We start from the raw sequence: 25,422 nt of genomic DNA, 5'->3' as shown, positions 1-25,422 counted from the left end.
CAGGACTTTGGGAAAGCTGGAAAACAGCCCCAGAGCATGAAGCTACCACCACCATGTTTAACAGATGGTATAGATGGTATAGGTTTCTTGGTAGGAGGAATGTCTCACCTCACGCAGGTACAGAATGAGCTCAAGCAGTACCAAGAAACCAACAAGAGCTTTTTTTGGTGCTCCTAGGTGCCACTCCTCCCACCACCATGTTTAACAGATGGTATAGGTTTCTTGGGGTTGAATGCCGCACTTTCACTCTTTCAAACATACCCCTGGTCAGAGAGCTACAACAGCAATTCCATGCCAAGGTACAGAACGATCCTGAGCTTTTTTTGATGCTGCGAGGTCCCACGTTTTTTGGTAAGCTTGAGGTCAAGACTTTGGGAAAGCTGGAAAACAGCCCCAGAGCATGAAGCTACCACTACCATGCTTAACAGTTGCTACAGATTTCTTGGGGTTGAAAGCCTCATCCTCATCCCTCCAAACATACCACTGGACAGAGAGCTATAATAGCAGGGCAGAGTGAGCTGGCCACTCCAAGCCAAAGCGCAGAACGTTCTGGAGCTTGAGTATAAACAAAAGCAACAAGAGCTCTGTGTTGGTTTCCTACTGTGTGTTTGAACCATCCTCACGAAAACAAAGCTCTTGACACTTCTCTGTTGCTACTCGAGCTCCGAAATAGTCAGATCACCCAGCTCAGCTCTCTGCTGTAGCTCTCCCTCTCTCTTTCTCTTCCCCCTCGACAGGCTTGTGGACTCAATTTGCATATCAATTTAGTCTCTCCCTCAAACACGCTGTCAATCGCGAGTCATTTTTCATGCAGTCACTGTGCCTTCCTCTCTTGGGGCACTGCCGCACCCCTACCGTTACAAACCTCAGCGCAATGCCAGCTCTCCCTCGCTCACCCTCATGCTTCCTCGATTTCCCTTTCTTTTCTCTCTCTCGCTCTGCCCATGTCTCTCACTCCCCCCCCCCCCCCCCCCCAATCCCCCCGCCGTGCTTTACTGTATTCACGGCCCCTTCTTCTCCAAACTTCACTCCTTCCTCGTCGCCCTCTTTCGCCCCCTCTCCCTTTATCCCGCAGCCTCCTATCTGAAAATCTGGGTCTTGGGCGCTCTCCGACACCTGAGCTGCGTGGTGCTGACAGCGAGGCTTTGTGCTTTTTGGTACGCAGGCCGGCTGCAGAATACCAACGCTATTAAAATGAGAGAGAGAGAGAGATGAGACAGGACGAGAGAGGCAGAGATCCACTGGACTGACTGATCCAGAGCAGCAAGGCTCTTGTTCAACCTTAAAGCACTGGTTCAAACACGATTTCCACCCTAAGCCAAATGCAGTTTATCGGCCCGGACAGGTTCGCTTCTTTGGCTTTGAACTGGAGCTACGGGACTAATGTAGCAGTAGTAGGGCTGCAGCGGTATATTGGTTTTAGGTGTACCAGGGTATGAAAACGGATGGTGATCATACCGCATCCATTTGCTTAACACTGTTATTGGACAAAAAATGCAAATGAACAGAAAATCCCAACAACTGCTTCCTGTTATCAGACAGTCAGTCGATCGATTAATGGAGAAAATGAATGAAGAAAAAACAGCAGGTTAATCTATAATAAAAATAATCATTAGCTAGATGCAAAATAGCTAAAAAAAAAAAGCCCCACCTCATGTGTAGCTGTCTTATTTAACTGAATTCAATTTTATTGAAAAAAGAAAGAGATGAGACAGTGAGGTTGTAGTGCTATATTGTTATATATTATACATTGTTTTTTTAGATAAATCATGGCATGAAATGAATGGTTGTCATACTGCGTAAATTTGCTTGAGGGGTTAGTTATGCAGAAGAGTTAGTTTTGCTAACCAATTGAATATTGAAGAAAATAATCAGCAGATTAATCTATAATAAAAATAATATTTGTCTGGAAACAAAATAGTTCAAAAGAGCTCAACACATCATGTGTGGCTGTCATTTATTTATCTATCATCATCAACAAGGGAGACATTTCCCACTTAATTATAAAATATAAAGATAAAAATGTTAAATATAGTAAAGCATTTGTTCAATTAAAAAAAAAATCTATTCCATTTAGAATAATTGTATCTCAAAATAACAATAATAATATAAATAAACTAACACTACTACTAATAATAATAATATAATTATTACACTAATAATAATAATAATAAAATTACACTAATAATAATAACAAAAATAAAATAATAATAATAAAAATAATAAAAACACTACTACTACTAATAATAATATAATTATTACACTAATAATAATAATAAAATTACACTAATAATAATAACAATAATAAAATAACAATAATAATAATAATAAAAACACTAATAATAATAATAATAATAATAACAAAGGCAAGAGAATAGTGTGAGGCTGTAAAACCATGATATTTCCATACGGTTGCAAACCTATTAGTAAATAGTGGAGTTTCCACCACATCACACTGGCATCACGCAATCTCTAAAACTGAGCAAAGATATGGACAAAGTCCAGCCTTTTCAAAAATGCAGCAAATCCGTTGTTGACCTTTGTTCAATAACTTCAGGAAGCATATCATTGCTGTCATGCAAAAACTTTGTAGCTCTCAAACAGCAACTTTACAACAAAAGTGGACATACAAGGTTTTTGCGCAACAGCAACAATACCTTATGTTTAGACGAGAGAAAATCGGACACTGAAATGTTCTGCACTGAAAGATTGACCACATTAGGCCACATAAGCCTAAGACCCCGTTTACACCCCGTTCACTTCATGGGACTGGTGCCTGGACCCTATCCTGACAGGAATTTAGCCACATGGCTTTTTACACATTCGGTAGTCAGATTTATCTCCGGCCAGCCAGACTGAAATCCGCCTGCTGTGTGAGACGGAATATGCTAATATTACTGGTGTTTGGGTTGTAGGGGGAGGAGTTCTGGTTGTGAAATGCGTCTTGCTCAGGTGTAAACGGGGTCTTTGTCCCTGCTCAGGTGCTTTGAGCAATGCCATAGAAGAGCCACTGGTGACTCCCTGAAGGACCGCTAACGTAAAAGATCTGTACCATCCGGAACTGTGAAGAACCTTCCCATCCCACCGAGCCGGTAAAAGGTTCTGCACACTCTCACACATCTCTACTAAAACAGTGGTAGTGACTCATGGCAGCAAAAGTGGTTCTTCTATGGCATCACTTAGAGAACCTGCTGTAGCACCTACAAGTGCAGTTCACCAAGCTGGATGGAAAAGCAGTTCCCTTACCAAGCAAAAAACAAACACTTAGGGTCAATGCAGAGCAGAGACAGAGATCAAACACTGGAAAAGTCCTCCTCTGTGCTTTCCGAGGAGGTTGAGGGGATTGGGGATGGGGGCGGGGCGGGGGGGGTGGCAGGGCCTTGGCGTATGGCGGAGAACAGAGCAAGATACCTTTAAAAGTGCGCTGGGAACTCGATAAATATGGATGGGGAGGGAGCGTTTTTGAAAGCAAATGCCGCAGCGGGCTGGAATATGGATCTAATGGAAGTTCAAAGACACATAGAGTGGAGTTACGGGGCTGAAAGGAGCCGATCAACCTTGGCTGGAGAACGCGGCGGTGATGGGGAACGGAATGACGTGATAGAACAAGCTGTAGCGTTCGATATATTTCATGGGACAGGCAGGGTTTTATTAGATTAATAAAAGAATGCTGACCACGGGAGCGGAATTTGATATAGTGGCATGTGAACGTGCCTCCATGTGTGTGTATGTGTGTGTGTGTGTGTGTGTGTTCAGAGGGGATGTAAAAATGGACTGCAGGAGTGAAACAGGAAGGAGGGTCAAGGCTTCCCTCCCTTCTCCTGCTGGCACTGCATTCATCTCCATTAAAAGCTCCCCCAAGCCTGACGTCTTTGCCAACTGTCTCGGACTCACTCTCAATTAGGGCGGGAAAACTGCTCAAATATTCCCGTTGCCTAGCGCTGCCCTTTCCGCAAGGCGATCTACTATCCCGAGCGGACTTCATCAGGACCACCTCATAAGCCTTAATGGATCCCGTTTTGCAAATATAACACATTGGACATCCGTCAGGATCGAGCCTCACTTCAGCAGGTAATCGGCAACGATTTGATGACCTGCAGAAGGCTGAATTAATAATGGGGAAATAATAATGGGCCACCTGGGAGGCCTGGTAGCTTCAACACTTCCGTCCTCATTCCTAAGGTAAAGGGGCGTACACACGTATTCACTAGTTGCCGATGAACACTGATAAATGTCAGTTGTCTAACGGTTTATTAAGCATGATGCTAATGTGGATGATGCATTTTGGGTTCATTTAAAGGAGGCCTACAATGTGAAAGTGTAGTTACCTTAGCATATCTGAGTAATGGCAGGTCAGTACATGGAAGAGACAAACCGTGAACCTTAAACACTGTCGTTCTTCCTTGAAAAGACACTCCAGCAGGACCAAAACTAGGAGCTCGTGCACCTAGCATGTCTGCTAGTGATTGTTTTTTTTTTAATCTGTATTTTACTTAAAATTGTCCAAAATTCAGATGGATGTGACCTTTTTGAGACAAATTTAATGAATTCTAATCTGAATTTAAATTTAATTTAGTGTTCTGCTGGCTCCATAATGCCACATAGTGCTTGGACCCCTTTTAATTGCCAATGCAAAGTAATTTGAAGTACCGAATGGGCCGATTAGTGTTTTTAGAGCTTGTTTGGCCTTTTAGCTTGATCGGCCGATCACGGATACCTATTGAGGGCGGGGCTAGATGCCACATTAACCTTTCCAGACATTACTTGGCCAATGGTCAAAAGCCAATCCGCACCAAGAGCCCTTCCAGCTTCAGGTACGGCTCGGCTCGACCCACCATCCTTTTAAGATCCACGGAAGACGAGCGTCCAGACTTTTTTCTGTCCTGCACTGAAGTGGTAGAACGAACTTCCCCTGGGTTCCCGAACAGCAGAGTCGCTGAAGACCCTCCTCTTCCGAGACTGACTTTTGTATTTAGTAGCATTTAAGCTACTAAAATAGAGATCTTTTGGATTCTTGCCTCTACAAACTGGCTAGCGGTATTTCCTAAATAGTAAAAGTGAAGCATTTTTATAAGTGCCTCTGGAGAGGAGCGCCTGCTGAATGTAAACTATATTGAAGATCAGTGTCTTGGTTGCCATCAATGATGATTCATATGTAATCGTCCAACTTGCACAATGCTTTCTTAGTTCCATTAAAAGAAGGCGACACAGATTCACGTCCAATTTCTTCACTCTTCTGCTGCTTTAATATCTGGCTGTGTTAAATATTTACTTCCTCTCCCATGTGCCCTCCAGGCATTTTGTGGGGGGGAGCTGAAAGGCATGAAAGATGAGAGCCTGGAAGGGCACTGCGCAGCGGCTATTTCCGCCGATAATGCTTAATTACCCGTTTTGATTACCTTGTGTTTTGCGTGGCCTTAAAACGCGACGTCGCCAAACTTAGCCTTTCATTTGGCAATAAACATGTGACCTTGAGATAAATGCCGGCTCGGGCTAAACAAAACAGCCGTGAGCTCAGCGCATACACAAGCCTTTTATTATCATTTCATTTTTATGCCGAAGCAGGGACGGGACGGCATGGAGGGCAAGGAGAAAGGGTGAGGGTGTGCTTTTCTTGGACTTCCATCTGACCAAAAAAGAGCCTGAATAAAAAAATCAACCCAGACGGCACGTCTCCAAAGCACGTCTTTCTAGAGCAGAAGGAAAAATGTATTATTTGTACAAAAGTATTGGGACACCTGCTCATTCATTGTATTAGCTGGCACTGGAGTAGCTGGCATTTAGTAACAAGAGCATTAGTAAAGTCAGGGTGTTGGATGGGATGATCACCACCCCACCTCAATCCCCAATTCCTCAACTCATCCCAAAAGTATTGGGTGGAGCACCACCATCCATCATTCCAGAGAACACAGTTCTTCCACTGCTCCACAGCTCAATGCCGGGGGGCTTTCTACCACTCTAGCACACGCCTGGCATTAGGAGTCCTATTCTATTGGCAGTACTTCTCTACAGGGACTAGACTAGCTGTGTGTGTGCATTGGCTGCATAGAATCGTCAATGGCTTTCAACGTCAGTGGGGAGTTTGTGAAACGCTGTAGCGATGCTAACACTGCGGTTGCAACGCTAACACCACAGTGATGATTACTCTGTGGTTGCGATGCTGGGGAGGCCAATGACCTGCACGGTACCAATGCTGGATAAGGCTGTTGGCCAGAGTGTTGCTAACGCTGCAGTAGCAAAGCTGGGTGAGGCCAGTGGCCGGGGAGCTGCCAATGCTGTGGCAGCTATAGGTATAGACTTTGACCCAGTAGGTCTTCGCACCACTTCCATTTATAAGAACATTTCCCAACATCAGCTTACCTAAGATTACAGCTCCTCTCAGCAGCACAGATACCAGAGTCCTTGCACGCGAGCATTTCAACAAGGTTCGCCCGGCAGTTACTCACTCTCTCTCTCACTCACTAAGCCAGTCAAGTTAGCCAAATTGCCTCTCCTAGGCCACTCACCACAAAACCGGCCTCGCATTTTGCTAATGCCATCTGCTGCCAAAGCCTTGATGTTTGCGTTCAATGTTTGGACTTGAAGGCGCACCCCAAAAAGAAAGCTACTCGTACATTTCTTCACTGTCTTCAAGGCCAGCCAAGGCCTGCTTGATGTTGTGCCCCAATGTTATGGTGGAAGATGCTTTGTGAGTGTTGACTGTTAGCGCCATGGAGCGCTAATAATAAAGCCGAACTGTCAGGTCAGTGCTCGATAATCAAACAGCCAAGTGGCAGTATTACACTCCCTACTGAACAGGGAAAGAACACAGCGTCTGAAGGCAATTACTGCTGCTGTACAAGGCGACAGACAGAGAGAGAGAGAGAGGGAGAGAGGCAGAGAGGCCGAGAAAGAGGTCCAGAGAGAAAGCGAGAGGACATGACATTGCAGGAGCGAGCCTATCTCCGGCTGCACATTTTCGGCAGGGTGTAATGCTTTGGTCACAGCGGCTGTCGGCGGGCGCTGATTTGCATTGCTTTAGGCAGATCAGCTGATTCCAAACCGCTCCCCCGAGTGACCCGCCGCTGCTAATAGGATGGAGCCGGACAGGAGGAACTTGGGCCTCCCTCGTCCTGCTCTAATCACCCCGAGTGGCTCTTCACATTAATGGCAAATCACGACTAGCCACTGGCGCTGGAACGCCGCGGGGGCTTAAGCCCTATCGCTTCCTTATCATATAATAACAGCTCGGGCAAATGAATGTGAAATCTAATGTCCATGCCTTGTCTTTTCTCTTTTTCATTTACTACTTATAGCCTTTCATCTCTTGGCCTCCCTCTCCGGCTTCGGAGCACAGACCTGGCCTCTGTCCAGCCCACATCACTTTGAGGGGAAAAGAAAACCTAAAAAAAAAAAAAAGGGGAAAGTTTATTCCAGCCAAAGTCATTATTAGCGATGGAAGGGAGATTAAATGGAGATGTTGGTACAAACGTGTAGCCACGTCCCTGAGGGGTGGGGTGTGGGGGGGCATTCAATTTGGAGCCTATTCATTAGGGTAATTGTGGATGCGGAAGGCGATAATGAGATAGGGAGGTCGACCTGCGAGGGCAGGTTTTTATGGGTTTGATTCACTACTGGCCAATTAATAAGCTGCATTCAAGCACAGCTGGCTGACTGTCGCACACGCATGTGCGAAGAAGGCAATAAAAACCTCATTCGCTAAAGTCCTTCAGAAGAGCCATGTGGGCGGGGGAGCTGGAAGGAATACGAAGCACTGAACGGACTCTTTCTGTACAGTTGTTTTTGCTGTGCGACGAAAAAAAGGGGATCTGAGATTTACTTGTTAGCTTCAGACTTCGTTTAGTGAAGTTAGCACAACGGCACTAGAGAGAGAGAGAGAGGGAGAAAGAGAGAGAGAGCGCAATTGGCCTTGCTCTCTCTAGGGTAGGTGGATGGGGCTAACCCCCTCACATCACTCTAGTGCGGTGCTGGCCGTCACTGGCGTCTGCTAGCCGCTGCGGCAGAGCCGGGTACGCAGCGCTTGCCTGGTGACGTTGCATTGGCGGCTGTTGGAAAAAGAGGTGTGGCTGGCTGTGCAAGTGTTGAAGGGGGCGTGTGTTGGTCTCGCCCTCACTAGTGTCGGGGGTGTTGTGTGTGTGATGGGCGTTTGTTTACGTTACCATGGCAACACACATCCTTGCATTTTTTTTTCAGCTGTGATTCCCAGATCTTTAGGGTTCACTGAGGTTCTGATATCTGGAACCACGTTACCAGCCCAGTCCTCCCTCCCATCTGGCGCCCGTTGCCTCTCTGCTTCTCCGGCTACGCGGGTGGGGTATCCCCAGCTCCGGTCCTGTGCCGGGACTTCTCGTTCGCATCGGTGCCCAGCCGCTAAATTCCGCTGTGAAGTGGAGAGGCATCAGGTGCCGGACATGAGGAACAACTGGGTACTAGTCCCGTGATTGGTCAGGGTTACGCTGACGTAAACCCACTCTTTCAACCCCTCGGAAAATCCAGCAGACATTTGTTAGACTTTACAAAGATCTTCAGAAGACATACTGCCACTGTACATTTACCCTGGGGGCCCTGAGAAGCCAGATTCACTTCATTAGAGAGAAAATTCAGACGTAGCTTCCCAGGAGCTTTAACTTTAAGAAATCCGACAGAATCTGAATAGCCTCACAGATCTATTATATACTCCCCAACTCATCCCAAAAAAGTACTGGATAGAGTCTCATCCATCATTCCAGAGAACACAGCTCTTCCACTGCTCCACAGCTCAATGCTGGAGGGCTGTATACCCCTCTAGCCCACACCTGGCAACATGGACCAATAGGTCCATGTTCATCTGCTCAGGAGAGTCCTATTCTATGGCAGTACTGCTTCTCTACGGGAGCTAGACAAGCTGTGTGTGCATTCATTAGAGAGGGTGTCCGTAAACATTTGGACATACAGTGTATATTTATCAGCCCACGAACAATATCCCGAAAGGCTTGTACAGAAGTATGGGAATGTGCGTGTTGTCCTCATGCTGGCTTTGTGAACCTCGCTGCCAACAACACGTCCAAATATTTATGGCAGGAAGGAGGAATGGAATAGGGAAGAAAGGCTAAAATGAAGGGAAGTTGTAGCCCAAAGCCCAAAAATCGATGTGAACAGTCAGGTCCCTTCAGAGCCGTCGGCTTCGGACAAATACTTCAAGCTCTAGTCCGGACTACATCAAACGACCCTTTCAAACAGAAACAGCACTATCTGTAAAGCTGCTGCTGCCCCAGATTAAAGCTAGGACGTTCAAACAGTGCGGGATCACAAACAGTGCTTTGGCCTGCTCTTTTCTTCCCGTCTGAGAGGCGGTCTGGTCGTCTGTAATTGAACTTGACCGGCACAGTGCTCTCGCCGTGTGTCGTCTGGTTGGGACTTCGAGGCCTAGCTGCACCAACGGGCTCGGCTATGCTAGAGCCGCAGTGCCAAAGGTCGCTTTCGCATACAGCTGCTAGAATTCCAGGTGATGGGCCAGTCCATCACATTAAGAGGATAGGGAATACATTATGCCATTAGCATGCTCACGCTAAGTGTTGGGGAAGATGTGTGTGTGCTCGTGTGTGGATCTTCTGCTGGCAACAGGCTGGGAAAGCTCTTGAAACTGGGCTTGCGCGACCAGCCTCGACAGTACAGACGTAGCCGAAAACAGAAGAGGCAAAGCCCGTCCAATTTGCGAACTCGCTTGGCAAGTATCTCATTCCATCCATTGTGCTAGGAACGCAACACGTCTCACATTGCAGCACTGGCACGTCTCCCTTCGTTGTAATAAAAAAACAAAAAAAAAAGTGCCACACTAGCTTTGTGGTAGTGCTGGCTGATGCTAGATGCTAGCCTGCTGTCTGAAGATCTCCAGATTGTGGAAGGGTGCACTGCAGAAGGCTAAGATGTTGAAGCCAGATCCATTACTACCAAGAGCAGCTTGGCACACGGCAACCTGACTTAGAGGATGACCAAACTGCTAGGACTGCGAATGCCGCTTGGCTTGGAGGGGCAATCAGCAGGCAGATGCATGTGGGTGTGTATTACGTACACCTTCCCGTCGTCATTACGTTTTAAGAATAACCCAAGGCGTGCACCAGATGCTCCCCCTCTTTAACGACGTTGCGCTGACAAAGAGCTTTCTCTTCCCGCTGATTAGCTAGACCCGATCATCCTCCTGAGCACTTTGCTCTGTATTACCGAGACGTTTTCATCTCCGCCACGCTTCGTAATGAAGATGCACTTTGCCATTCCTCTCCAAGCTTTGAGTCGACATAACACGACCTACAGAATTCTTGCTTGTTGGCTAGTAATTCCGAAGCTTTATGTACTTATGCAATCATTACGTTCTTGAGCTGGCCCATACTATAGTCCTCAAATCAGTGAGAAAATTGAGAGGCACCAAGTCAAGCAAGTGACGTAATAATGATAAGGACAATCCTTGGTAACGAACACATCCTTGAGACAGCGAGGTTGAGCCTCTTAGCGTTTTGTGGTTGTGATGCTCAGATCTTTAGGGTTTACTGAGGTTCTGACATTTGGAACCAAGTTCGCCCAGCTGGGTTTGCCAGAAAGTCGCTTGCTGCCGTTTCCCTCGTTTTCTCACCTCGCCAGAATCAGGCTAACTTTCTCTCTCTGATTACAAGGTTTGAAGTTTCCCTTTGTCTTTTTGAGCTTAGAGGATTATCCTTCATATTACGTCGCTTGCTTGACCGATTGCCTCGGAGATTCCAGTTCCTCACGTCCGGTACCCATCGCCTCTCTACTGAACAGCGGAATTCCAAGCCAGAGTTGCGACTGGGGGGGAGCGGCCGTCCCAGTCGTCCATCCCGTCTGCACCCGTTGCCTCTCGGTACCCGTTGCCTCTCTGCTTCCCCGGCTATGCGTATGGGGTATGGGTGGGAGGCAAGGAGCGAATCTCCCTGGCTACGGTCAAGTGTCGGGAATTCCCGCTCGCCTCGATACCCAGCTGCTAAATTCCGCTGGACGCAAGGAACTGGAATCCTCGAGGCACCCGGTCAAGCAAGCAAGCGACGTAATATGAAGGATAATCCTCCAAGCTCAAAAAACCATGGCAACGGACACATCCTTGAGACAGAGAGGTTGAGTCTCTTAGCGTTTTGTGGTCGTGATTCTCAGATCTTTAGGGTTTCCTAAAGTTACCAGCCCATATATAGATCCAAGCTTGAGCTGTGACTGGGGGGAGCGGCTGTCTCCATCGTCCGTCCCATCTGGCACCCGTTGCCTCTCTGCTTCTTTGCCTATATGCGTATGGGGTATGGATGGGAGGCGAGGAGCGAATCTCCCTGGCTATGGTCAAGTGTCGGGAATTCCGCTAAATTCCGCTATTCAGTGAAGAGGCGATGGGTACTGGACGTAGGGAACTGGAATCCTCGAGGCACCCGGTCAAGCAAGCGACGTAATATGAAGGATAATCCTCCAAGCTCAAAAAGACAAAGGGAAACTTCAAACCTTGTAATCAGAGAGAGAGAAAGTTAGCCTCAATCTGGCGAGGTGAGAAAACGAGGGAAACGGCAGCAAGCGACTTTCTGGCAAACCCAGCTGGTTGAACTTGCCGGAGCTAGCCACACCCCCCCCCCCCCCCGCCTCCGCCTATCATTAGCATTCAACTGGCAGATTTTAATTGCTTCTCCGGGAAACAGGACCAAAGAAAGAGAGGAAGAAACTGTTTGATGCGCCTTGGCCATCTGGAAGGTAGAACAGGCCAAATTCTTCTATTGTTGAAATGCAGAGCTACCTGCCAACAACACGATGCAGACGAGGCGAGCAGATTAAAGCTGCGAGTGTTCTCGCTGTGGAAGACGCATGTCCACGGGGGCGTTCGTCTGAGGTGTGAGAGGGGAAGATAGCTGCGATACTAATCTGGAGGTCCGAGCGTAACACGGCTGTTTTCACACTAGAGCTTTTTGTCGGACCCGGATCCACTTGCTTACCGTGAGTTCGGTACGTTTGGTCAAGAGTGAAAGCTTGAGCCTGGGAGCGGTCCAGAGAAGCGATCTCTGGTCTTTTGGGCTTCTAGGGAACTCTGGAGAGGTCCTCTGCGGGTTGGGAAGCTATCCGATTCCGATTCCGTGTGGGGCTGCACGATCCAGTACCCAGTGTAGGTATCGGGGCTGATACCGGCAGAAAAGGCTGGATCAATCGTCCGAGAAATCAAACTAAGGCCGTACACCATGCCGTGTTTGTGGACAAAAGTTTGTGGACATCTACTTTCTTTCTAAATTAAGGGTCTTAAAATTGAGTCGGCCCCTCTCCTCCTGCAGGAACTCGCTCGCCCCTTCCGGAAAGGCTGTCCGCTAGATGTTTGAAGAAGATTGCGTTGAAGCTGTTTAGAAGATTTGACTGCTTTCAGCAACACCAGAGCACCAGCGAAGGCAACAAGCCGATGTTGGATGATCAGTGCAACTGATTGGTTCATTTTGTCAGCTGACTGCTTCCACTTATCGCCTGCATGGCTAAAAAACCCTTCTCCTACGAGAACGGCTCCCTCTTGAGAAGGTGTTCCTGCTTGAGTGTTTTCGCATTCAAGGAAAATTTGGAAAGAACCTAGGACTTGGTTCGCTTCCAGGACTGCTCCCAGGCTGAAAACCAGCCTTCACGCTTGACCAAATGTTCAGAACTCTCAGAACAAGCGGACCTGGGTCCGACAAAAAGCTCTAGTGTGTGAAAACGCCCTAAAATACGAAGGATAATTGTTCAATTCTGCAAAAGTGTGCGCAGAAAAGGGACGTTCGGAATTGCGCTAGCCAACAGCCTTCCCAAAACGAGCCCGGAATTGTTCCCGGGTGCGGACATGTGTATTCGTGCATTACAGTGCTGGACTTCAAGGTGTTTGGACTTCTGCAGATCATGGCACTACAAAATTCCCGAGGGGGCTTAAAGAGGAACATTTATTAAAACAATCCAAAGCACTGAATGATTTATACGGTTTTCTCACAACAGTGATGAAGCTGTAAATTATGCATGCAGAGTGTGTACCAACAGTTCGGAAACGCTCTGAGTCTTACAGTGAAGGCCTGGGCGCGAGATAGAAAAGAGCGAGGGGGGACCGCGGGGAACAGAATGATGGAGAAGGATGGAGAAGAATAGCCAGCTGGATGAAAGAGATGTTGGATATGTGAGGAAAGGGGAGTTAAGAGCTAAGAGCTTCGTTCAGTCTTCAAAGCATATTCTGCCAGCGCCATTATTCTTTTGCTCTCGCGCTCTCTCTCTCTTCCTCTCGCGCTCGCTCGTTCCCTTTTTTCCTCTCCACTCCTTCACTGTTTGACTTACCTCTTTTAAGAGAGGGCACTGACCCAGTACCCAGTGTCTGTATCGGGGCTGATACCAGCTGGATCAAACGTCTGAGAAATTCACGAAATCAAGCGATGGCCGTACATCACGCCATGTGGCCAAAAGTTTGTGGACACCTACTTTCTTCCAAAATTAAGGCAGGAACTCGCTCATCCCTTCAGGAAAGGCTGTCCACTAGATGTTTGAAGAAGACTGCATTAAGGCTGTTTAGAAGATTTCACTGATTTCAGCAACAGAGGTTGGATGGAGCTCCATCAGGTCCGAGAACTCTGACGCAGCCCAGTGCGGACTGGCTTTACACCCCTATAAGCATGTCCCAAAGTCAAAGAGGTCTTAAACTGGTTTCATGAACACGACCAGGAGTTCATCACCAACAGTTCCAACATCTTGTGGCATCCATGCCAGGAAGAATTGGGGCTGTTTTAAAAGCAAATTGAGCTTAATTTAGCTGAACTGACCACAAAAAAGTAGGGGTGTCCGCAAATGTTTGGACATTAAGGGACGGAACAGTATCGGTATCAGCCGATAGTCATAAAAATGGAGTACCGTGTCATCCCCAGCTCTTTGTCAGCATCCCAGTCCCTTTTGCCAGTCCACTGTTCTCTAGTGAATAGCTTTCAGCTGTGCGTCTCTCTTTTCTGTCCCTCAAGTGGTCTCTTTCATCTTCGGAGAGTAAGGCACGCTGTTGCAAAACACCACACACCCACACACTCCTGCATACACACTCACAGCACACAATCATACCCTGTAGATGGTCTTCACTGGACAAAAACCCCTTGACACCCCACCCCGCATCCCCGGCTCTTCTTTACCGCCTTTTCAATTTGGCCCGGAGAGCAGAGAGCAGGAATGCGTAATTCATGAAGACGTATCGACGCGTGTGTAAAACCTGCTCAGCGCCTTATTTGCTTGGCACCTGGCCAGCTGAGTGGAATTGGCCCTTCTTCCTGGCCAATTTCTCCCTCACTTTCTCGCTTGCTCGCTCGCTCGCTAATGAGAGCACCCTCCGTGTCTGATTATGCTGTGGTCAAGCAAGAGGGCAGGGCAGGCAGAGAAATAAACACCATTTGATTTTTGGGTTGAATTATGAGTTAAGTGCTTTCTCTCTCTCTCTGTGTGTGTGTGTGTGTGTATATGTGTGTAGTTTTGGGGGTTTGTTATCTCTGGATCAATATGAGCCCTGCTTTTAAAATCTTATGTGTGTGTGTGTGTGTGTGTGTGTGTGTGTGTGCGCGCGCGAGCCTCTTCTCAGCAAAGGCACGGCAGGTCTGGTTAGGTCCCAGCCCAGTCAATCCTGAATAGAGCACTCAACGTGATAGGCAATCACCTCCGATCAATACTAACGTTTTTAGAGACTTCAATACGAGCTCAGTTCAGGAGCGGAATAGCAATTTAATTCAGTCTGAGGGTATTCCGTACCAGCTCTTATTTACAGGGTCCACTGACTCCCCTGCTCGGCCTGTCTGACGCTGAAGGTTCGAGTATTGTGTACACAGACTATTAGAATTATAAGTACACAGTAATATTTCAGGGCTCCTTCCAGGCCTCGAAGCTCATGTGAGGGAAAATCTCTCATTAGCAGAGAATGCCACCATTGTCAACTGGCTATGCACCTTGTTCCTGTGATCTGTGGTCCTGGTTGTAGTTTGTTGGAGTGTTGGAGTGTTTATGCTCACACTGAAAGCATGTGTCATTTTTTTCCTTAAAAAGCACAGAGAGCTTGTGCTGCACTGATACCCATGCTGTGCCAATGCTTGTACTTAAATACAGTATCGATACTGATGCAGATATTTGCTGCTAAAACTGGCAGTTAAATACAAGATCAGTGCAGATACTGGTAATTAAATACAGTATCGATACAGCTGCTGATACTGGCACTTAAATACAGTATCCATATTGCTGCTGATACTGGCAGTTAAATACAGTATCAGTGTAGCTACAAGTAATTAAATACAGTATTGATACTGCTGTGACTGAAAGATCAGTGTGTTTAGCGTCATTTGGAAATCTGGAAAATCAAAGCTCAGGATAGTAGAAGAGTTTAGGACTTGACGGACATGAACCAATGGGGTTCGTTCAATGTGTCTTGCAACAGATTTGACTCTGCTTTGATTTGTTCAGGTTTAAAACATCAACATCTACTGCAGAAGAAAACGTGAGCAAAAATGGGTGACCTCCCTCATGTCTTCATATGTTTATAGAACCTTACCACCACCCACAGTCCTACGCTGTTAAAAGCATGAGATCCTTGAGGAACTTTAGGAGGTTCTTCTAAACTTGAAACAGTGGATAATTGGCGGAACCTTCAAGGAAAGTTACTTGAAGCACCATATAAGGTTCCTCCTATTATCTTAAGAGTTTCCTCCACAGTTTCAAATCGAAGAACCCTCGTAAAGTTCCTCAAGGATCTTAGGAGACCTAAAGTTGGAGAATACGGAGAAAGATTAAGAGTACTTACCTTCCACTCACTACGAAGCAGGCCACCAGGAAGATGAGGAGCACCACACCGCCTGCGATTGACACGGCCAGGATGGTGGACTGGTTGGGGTCTCCAATGGCCAACATATCTGAACGAGAGAGAGAGAGAGAGATAGAGAGAGATGAGTTACAGCGATGCACTGTACCTGCACTACGAGATACCGGATCCCTCAGAGAATGCAGCGCTGACAGTCTATTGCTCCACACCGACAGCCAAAAGTCAAAGTCAATTTTCTCCGTTTTCCGCGCTGCCCGAACCGGCGTGTCGCCGCTCTTAGAGGAAGGCCGGGATCGGACGTTTTCTCCTCCAGCGTATGGATTTTATGCTGCCTCGATCGAGCCATTACTCAAAACAAATACATCATTTATCAAAGGCGCGCGACGCATGAGTAAGTGCCCCTCTCAGGGAAATGAAATGAATATCCTCGGCTACATGAATTGATTTCGAATTACATTCGCTAACATTCAGCACTCGGAGAGTTATACACCAGATACTACAGGCGTGCGGAGCGCGAGGACTTGGCAGGAGAGCGAGGCTAATACGCTGAAACACCTCCACAGTGGAGATGATGTACTCCTCAGACAGCGGTAATATTAACTGTGATGTAAAAGACAAACAGAGGAGAGCAGCCTTCTCAGGTTCTCAGGTCGGCTGTTCTTGGCTTCTGCTGCCTTCTGGAGTCTCCGCTCCGAACGCCGGCTGCATTTCTGGACTGTGTACGAAGGGTCCTTCGCTTTGGACCAGCCTTTAGTCTCGTAGCGGCCAAGAATTGCGGCCTGCAGCCTAGGCTTTGGAATGCCTAGTTTGGGGTAGTCTGCAGGTTCCTCATAGGTTCCTCGTTGCGGCAGGCGGGCGGCAGCTGAGGATCGGAAGTGGATCGGGCTTAAAAAGGACCCCATCCTAAGTCCCTGGATTGGATCGGGACATCCCTAGAGGGAAACGATTTTGGTCGGATCAAAATTATAATTATATGAGAGCCCACCTGTATACCGCACAGGTGGATTCACAGTCAGAAAACAATGCCAGGCACGCTCTGCGGAAAGCGCCATCTTTTCCTCCGAGATGTGTGAACAAAGGGATTCGTGGCTTATATTAATACGTCCCAAAGAGGCATGAGCTTAAGCGCCTCGTGTCTAATTAAAAGAGTAATTAACGTGATTGATGCGCAGAATTAAAAGCGGAACCTTGGCTGCGGCGGGGCAGGTCCAGTGGACCGAGAGCTGCTTGTTGGGGCTTGACAGGGCTCCAATTAGTCACATGCACCGCCAGGCCCTCCTCGACGGCCTAAACCAGCTTTTGAAGTGTGCCTCGATTGTCTGCTGCGCGTCAAAGGGGAACAAGTTAGCGCGACACAGCTTTCCCTGTCCTCGGAGACGCTGAGACATGTATGTTCCCCCTCGGGGGGACGCAGGCAGGGAGGTAAATAAGTCACACTCCACTTGACGACATTAAAATAAAAATCCCGCACCACCAAGTCCCACAGCAGCTGCTCAATGAGACTCACACACACACTTGCAGGGGGAGGGTGAAGTGAGAGAGAGAGAGAGCGTGAGAGTGGTAAGGAGTCTGACATGGTGACAAAAACTCATTGTCCAAATGTTTGTGGACGCCCCTTTTAACGAATGCACTCTTGAATGCTACTTTAAGCTGCAACCCTTGCTGACAGAGGCGTGCAAAAGCACACACAAACACAGCTTGTCTAGCCCCTGTCGAGAAGTACTGCCAATAGAATAGGACTCTCTGGAGCAAATAAACATGAACCTTTTGGTACCCTGCTTAATGCCAGGCTATAAAGCCCCCCAGCATGGGAATTAACTGTGTTCTCTGGAATGATGGGTGGGAATCCGTCCAATACTTTTGGGATGAGTTGGGGACTCAAACATCCCGGCCCGCCCTGCTATTATTAGTATTGGTGTATATGCAGTATAGCTGCATTAGATGTGTTGGGAGCGGTAAAGCAGTAAACACTAAAATGAGCGGAGCAAGGGGTCCTCCAGGGTCAGGGTTGGGTAATGTGTGGTGTGTAGGCCCCCTATGGAATCACTAGTTAGCTCACCTTCATGGCTGGTTTCCAGCTCGATCTCGCCACCATAGCTGCCATAGCCTCCATCGGTGCGAGCACGAACCCGGAAGACGTAGGTGGTCCCGGGTTTCAGGCCTTCCACAGTCATCATGTTGGACTTGGTCTTCAGCACTGTGTAGTTCTGGTCCCGCTGGTTCTGAAAAGTAAGACTGACATGAAAACTGGCACACATAGATCACTAGTGTGCCTACGGAAGCGAGGTGAAAAAAGGCTAGAAGCTAACGCTAGCCCACCAGATAAAGCAGGAGAAGACCCAAATAAAGTAAGCTCTACTGTGGATGTCTGTGTGGTTTTAGCACCCGGCTAAGTTCGAAGAAAGGTATCGGGGGAGACGAGGTCTGAGTGTCAGGAGCATTGCTAGTGCTAGGCGGAGCTACGAATGGGTGGCACTACCATATTGGGAGGAACAGGATAGGCTAGGCTATGCTAGGCTGTGCTAAGCAATGCTTTGCAGCTATGGGCTGTCCCATAGTGCCCAAAACCAACCACTAAAAGCGGTGCTTATCCTTTTTCTCACAAGCCTCAGGCCTGAAATCAGTGTGTTTCATTCTGAGGTAACATAACAGGGTGGTAAATAGTCGCATCGGACCGCATCTGAGCATTTTTCAGGCCAAGCAAAGTCACATAGCTACTATTCATACCTCAAACGAAATAAATATCTTTACATTCTGTATCAACAGGTCAGAGTCGGCGCTCTTGAACAACCAGCTTCTAAAGGCCAAAATAAAGGACAACACTGGCAGGACACATCTTTAAGCGTTTAAGCATGAATACTTGATTGAATCGTTCTGAAGGCGGTGTGAATTACTGAAAAGACCTGCTTGAAAAAACGAAAGGTAAATGGATGCAGCAGTGAAAAAGAGGACACCTGTAAACAGGCATGCTTTAATAAGGCTTCTCGCTGTGGAAAGAGGATTAGAGGAATTAACACTGAATATCTCAGTGTGCAGAATAATGCCAGGCCCTCCTTCAGGGCATCGATGGGTGTGTGTTCATTAGACTTTACAAACAGATGTGCAAATGTCAGGAGGGTGCCATTTTAAAGAGGGTTAGCGTGGGGTTGTCTGGATGCTCTGTTCGTGAAGCAGAGCACTGAATTAGTTTGCTCTATGAACTGATAAACACACTTTGAGTAAAGCAGGTAAGGTCAAGGGCTCAAGGGCTCAATGATGGCAGCTTCCAGCAAACCTGGGTATCGAACCCACAACCCTGCGACCGATAACCCAACAAGAAAACCTACCGACACTACTGACAGTTGACTGAGACTGGTTATCTGGCTCCAGTGGACCTGCCAAGAGGTGGGATCTACATATTAGGCAGCAAGTGAACAGTGAGGTCTTGTGGGGTGTTCCTATTAAGCAGGGGTTGGAACCTACCAAAGGTGCTCTAAGGAACAACATCTGGTGAACCTACCGGTGACAGGGTCATGGGCACCTAAGGATTCCTGATGCTGAAAGAGGATCTACACTACATTAGCATTCACACTTTAGCTACCTACCACGGTCACAGATGTGTACGCCTTGCTTGTATATGGCCTCCGCAAAGCCTCCATAGCAAAGCCCTGTCCGTAGGGATGCTCTGGTGCTACTAGGGATGCTCTAGTGTCAGCTAGAGAGGTATACAGGACCCCCGAACCAGCAGGCACTACCTACTGGGATCAGTGGCAGAACTACATCTGACATCAGGGTGCTCCCGTGTCTGTGTTACCTTCTGGCTCTCTCCTTTTAATTAGGCTGTTATAGTCAGATCTGTTGTATCTGGTTTGGTCATTTTTATCAATAATGTTTAAATAGTTCTCATCAGAGAAGGATGTGATGGGTCCCCCCTTGTGAGTCTTGGTTCCTCACAAGGTTTCTTCCTCCAGCTCTGAGGGAGTTTTTCCTTGCCACTGTCGCCGTTGGCTGCTCACTGGGGGTCTTTGATCCTTCATGTCTTACGTCACTTCTTTTTTGTCACTGTCTTTTACTAATTACTAATCATGTAAAGCTGCTTTGTGGCGACAACAGTTGTAAAAAGCTATACACATAAATTTGACTTGACATCAGAACCAGTACCTAACCTCTCTAATTCTCTTGTAAATCAACGCAATCAAATCCTCACAAGCTATGCACCCCAGACGAGCAGGTGTCTGCCAACCTTTGGACCCTGAGAAGATATGGAAAGAAGCGAGGAGAGAAAGCAGGTCAATGTTTTTTCACTCTTAAATAATAAGCAATTCATTCGAGCTACGCCCTGAGGCACAGAGGCAACATCCCACCACCCTGCCTCTGTCAACACACTCTGACTGATGAGTGCCTGATGTTCTGTGTGAGCATATGTGTGTGTGTGTGTGTTTGAGCCTGTGTGTGCGCTTAACACCTTCGTGGAGAAGGAGCGTACAAGCTAATCATACAAGCGTAATAGGAGGCAATCTTCCTCCAAGAAATTAGAATGCCACCCACTGTCACTCAAGCTCCAGCCGTACGACTTTCATCAGCGCCCGATCGATCCCTTCTCCGAGCCAATTAGACAAAGGCCATTCCATTGCCTAATGAGCTCTGGAGTGACTGGACCCTGTGCGAACAAGGGCGCAAGTGTCTGTGTGTGTGTGTGTGTGTGTGTGCCACAGCCTTCTCTTGTGCCAGACACCCATCTGTGTATTCAATATAAGCTCATAACCCATAATCACGCTAAATCTGGTGGCTTGTGCCACGCCGGGTACGACACACTCTCGCTAGCAGCTAAACAAACTGAGCGACTCTCACGTGGAAGACAGGGCACAATGCCAGCAAGCATGTAGTTTACTTGTACACACTGACATGCCATAAGTCATGGGACAGGAAGTAGCATCAAGCCCTGTAACTTGCTAAATGCCTTATGGAGGCTAAAGATCGCTGTGCTGACCCACAGGGTGTGTGGGTGTGGCCTCTAGCCAGACGCCACCGTTCACTGCCGTTACCACCCGTTGCCATGTCCGCTGTGGTTGGTAATTCCTCCTACGAAATGTTCCTATAATCACGTCACCTCGCCATGAGCACAATGACCAGTGCTTAGCTTCCCCTAACAACTTGTACAGGTGTGGGAGTTGCCAAGCCGTCCCAAGAGGAAGCACTTCGCCCACTCGCAATTAATCAAGACATTGTTACTGTTCCTTTAATATGCAAATAAGCTCTGATCTGATTGGCTGCCCTGTACTGGGCTTCACTCAAAAGCAGTCTCGCAGCTTGTAACGTCAGGGAGAACTGGAGAAGCTACACTATTGCAAACTGCTACAACTGATACAGGTTAATAGGAGGATGGATACACAGTACGTAAATGAGCTGACGTTTGTGATGTCACAAAAATGTGGGTGTAAGTTTAGGCTTTGGTTCTGCACGTCTACATTAGCTCTCATGTGGAGTGTGTGTGTTTGTGTGTTGAAGTGAGGTTAAGGTTGATATGGTGAAAGCTGTTGATGTCAGGTTTTGTTTGTTGGGGATAATTAATGGGAGATTGTCTTGTACGAGCGGTCAGTGGCGTGAGCTGCAGATTGCTGAGACGACTCTCTCGCCTTTGAGTAGCTGCCTCTCTGACCGGCTGTAATCGTTAGGAGCGTTAATGGGGGTCAGAGAGGAGTGCGTGTGATCTGTGTGAGGCGATGAGACACAAGCTTGTTAGGGAAGAGGGTCAGAGGAAGAGGAGATGAGCGGAGAGAAGAGATTCATTATTAGAAGGGAAAAGTGATATGACGAGAGGAGAGGAAATGATAACAGGAGAGCAGGTAAGAGGAGAGAAGATGAAAGAAGAAAGGAAATGAGACGAGGAGAGAAAGAAGAGAAAAATTGAGAAGACAAGAGAAGAGAAAAGAGCAGAGATGAGAGGAGGCGAGATAAGAGAAGAGGAGAGGAGGGATGAACAGAAAAAAGATGAGAAGAGAAGAGGTGAGAGGAGAAGATCAAAGAGAAGACAAGAGGAGAGATTAAAAAGAAAAAAGATGAGAAGATCAAAAAGAAAAGAGAGATGAAAAGATGAGAAGAGAAGAGAAAAAGATGAGAAAAGAAGAGAACAGATGTGAAGAGATGTGAATATGAGAGAAGGGAAGAGATGAGAGGAGAAGATAAACAAGAAGAGCAGAGATGAAAAGAGAAGGTGAAAGAGAAGAGAACAGATGAGAGGTAGAGAGAAGAATGCTGAGGCTACCTTTTCATAATAGATGACTTCATATTCGACGATGGCTCCATTTGGTCTCTCTGGTCCCTGCCATGCCAGAGTGATGCTGTCTTTACTCTTCCTCTCTTTCAGAATAACACTCACTGCACAGAGAGAGAGAGAGAGAGAGAGAGAGAGAGAGAGAGAGAGAATATAATTGAAATTGATTGCAGTCGTTTCTTAATGTGAAATTACAGCATGATAAACAGCACAGCATGAAAGCTTTGTCTCAAGCTTAGGTAATAATATTCAAAATGAGTTCTGCATATGTGTGTGTGTGCGTGCGTGTGTGTGTGTGTGTGTGTGTACGTGCAAATAATTTTCTTTGTTCAGCTCTGATATCAATCCCGTAGAACCTGATCTCTCCTGTCCTGGTCTGGAGAGCATCTGCAGGAGCATTACTAACTACACCCTTCAAGAGCACTCCTCATTCACACACATGGATGTGTAGCAGAGTGGGCTCACTCCAGCGGGTAATTACACTCCTACACTCCTGCATCAGCGCCTGACTGCTACAGTCTAACACCTCCCTCCCCCCTCCCCCTCATTCTCTCTCTCTCTCTCTCTTTCTCACCAGGTCTCAGCATGCCTGTCTTTCTCTCTCTCTCTTGTTGAGGCGAGAGGGGGGGGGGTGTTGGGCGGATCTACCAAGTGGTCAGATATTTAGAGGACAGGGTCTCCTCCCTCACTGTGTGATGGGATGTTGTTTGCTATGTGTTTTGAGTCACAGGTACCTTTCCACGCTGCAATGGTCTCACCTCAGGTCAAAAATTATTAATAATTAATATGATCCATTTCATTCAGATGTGGGAGCAGTACAATGTGACAGGGTGGTATATTTCAGCCTAGAATGGGCACAGTTCTTCTTGTGGGCACAGTTTCCGGCTTGACACAGAAGCAGATCAATTTGAAATATAATTTTCTTCGCATTAATTGAGTCAGAAATTAATAAAAACGACACTTTCCGATCTATTTTGCGTGACGGGGTGGTTGGGTATAACGTGACGGACCCTGTCTAACACAGAAAAGCGACAAATAAACAACGTAACAAGAAGTCAGAACTTATTTATGTTGTCCTTCCTGGCTGCTCCTAACGCTCATATGATGTCACTTCCTCCTTGCGATGTCATTTAAACAAAACTACATTATTTACAGACAAAACGAGCCAGTGTGACGGGGTGGTAAGTCCAACTGAAAGTCACACGAACACAAATCATAATATAATAAGCTAATTCATTTGGAATAAATACACACTACATGTCCAGATGTTTGTGGACACCCCTTCAAATGAGTGCAGACGCGCACACACACATGCACAGCTTGTCTAGTTCCGGTAGAGAAGTACTGCCAATAGAATAGGACTCTCTGCAACAGATCAACATGGACCTATTGGCATGGACCTAATGCCAGGCGTGGGCTAGAGAGGTATAAAGCCCCCCCCCAGCATTGAGATGAGGTGGAGCAGTGGAAGAACTGTGTTCTCTGTGATGATGGTCGGTGCCCCATCCAGTCCTTTTTTTTTACGAGATAAGTTGGGGAGTTCATCCAACATCCTGACCTCACTAATGTTCCTGTGGCTGAATGCAGTCCAAACCTTCAGAAAGATATAGCAAGATGACAGGGTGGGACGAATCGGAAAGTCCAGAATTGTATAAACTGGATTTCCGGCCCAGGCACCTTCTCAGAAACCATGGAAAAGGCAGCCAAAAATAAAACAACCGCAGAAGAGCCCTAACGGACTCTAGCGAAGCCTCTACGGTCCTCCCCTCCATCCAGCTCACCACTGGAATGTGGATTGCAGAGCGACGCTCCCCGCAAATATTTACAGTACCTACACCGTTTGATCGGATCAGATTAGCACGTCTGCAGATGTCGAAACGCCTCTGCGGATTCCCAGCGCCAAGAACTCCGAGCTCTGCCTGATAAATATTCCGGACGAATCGCTCAGATTCCTGAGGCCATGTTTGACCCTTGGCTTGCGCTCATTCCTCCCCAAAAAACTCCCCTCATCACTCGCGGAGGAGCCTCATGCATATTTACAGCCCCGGTCAAAGAGGTGTAGAGGGGTTCAGCATCCACACAACTCACACACACACACACACACACACACACACACAGCAGTGAGTGATGAGAAGCTGCAGACGTTTGATCTTATGTATTATTTAGTGGTTGTGAACTTCTGAACTTCCACAAGAGCAGGGCTCTGAGAGTGGGAATGCTCGGTGAAAGTGGGGCCCAAAGGCCCTAAAGTTTCTCACCATGTCCCTCACCTTGTCATGGTTGTCATGGTTTCTCACATCTTAAAAAAGCAGATTCTAAACTTTCAATCCATACCACAGCACTAACAAGGCCCCGGGAACCTACATCTCTAAACCAGTGAATCTGGCTCCTCAGGACCCCCGGGGTAAATGTACAAAGTGTGTCGTATGAGGATCTTCCTTAAGTCTAATCAACTTCTGCTGGATTTTACCAGTACTGCTTTTCTCTCTATGTGGGATGGGTGGTCCTAAAAGTGGGTCCGGTTTACGACCAATCACAAGGCCAACATGGCTCTGCCTTCTCCATGTCTGAGCTAAATCTGGGGAGCTAAAGCAGAAGCTAAAGCTAAACCTGGCAAATGTACAGCTGGAGCGCCGACTGGGGGGAGCGGCTGCCCCGTGTACCCTATCGCATGCAGGTGGGGTTTGGGTGGGTGGGGAGCAGCGAATCATGCGACTGAGAGTTTTAATAAAAACAGCATATTCTCCCGAGTGGCACAACTGTCTAAGTGCTGGCCCTGTTGTGATGCGAGTGATCCCAGTGAGCATAACTGGCCTACCTCTCTATTAGTGGGTAGGATGGCCTTCCCCATTCCCCCATCATGCGTAGCGATCGGGGGTTTCAGTTGCCCAATGGAACGTGCTAGCCCCCCCCCCAGCAACGGTACCACTGTGTGACAGGGCAGTCTGAAGGGTCTGAGGATTTAAGGAGTCACTCTTTAATATGTAAACTATTAGAAGATATTAATAATGTAATAACAGACCTCAGAGCTGAACCGCTTCACTCAGTGAAATCTGACAGGTAGAGGTTTCTAAGGCATGCCAAACACGACACACTCAAACATATCACACATCTCTTTAGAAAGATCCGTCCTTGAGTAAAACCTTAACCTTCCCTGTCAGCGCAAACACCCTGAATACGCCATGATTTATGAATAAGCAAATCTGACAGGCCTGCAGAAGAAAAGATCTCCCTCCAAGTCTCATAAAAGATACAGCTGAGGAAAAAGTTCAAAGTTAGTGAAGCTTTTAGAATGACCTGGAATTCTACCAGAACGGATCCTTCAGTGAAGGTCTAATCACCTTCTGATAATAATAAGATTTTCTATAATTCTCTATAA

At 47.2% G+C, this 25,422-nt stretch overlaps 1 protein-coding gene across 1 annotated transcript in view; it reads right to left on the bottom strand.

Annotated features, from left to right (window-relative positions):
• The window catches only part of epha4b (eph receptor A4b), a 153,800-nt gene that overhangs the window by 38,228 nt on the left and 90,150 nt on the right, over positions 1-25,422 (bottom strand). The window contains exons 6-8 of the mRNA XM_072688302.1: positions 22,035-22,147; positions 17,850-18,012; positions 15,773-15,881 (exon numbers count right to left, since the gene is read on the bottom strand). Coding sequence (XP_072544403.1) covers positions 15,773-15,881; positions 17,850-18,012; positions 22,035-22,147 — 385 coding nt within the window. The remainder of the gene's footprint in view (positions 1-15,772; positions 15,882-17,849; positions 18,013-22,034; positions 22,148-25,422) is intronic.

Source organism: Salminus brasiliensis, chromosome 9 (assembly GCF_030463535.1).
Source record: "Salminus brasiliensis chromosome 9, fSalBra1.hap2, whole genome shotgun sequence".
Lineage (NCBI taxonomy): Eukaryota > Metazoa > Chordata > Actinopteri > Characiformes > Bryconidae > Salminus > Salminus brasiliensis.
Note: the sequence above shows the minus strand (reverse complement) of the source record. Positions and strands in the feature narration are given on the sequence as shown.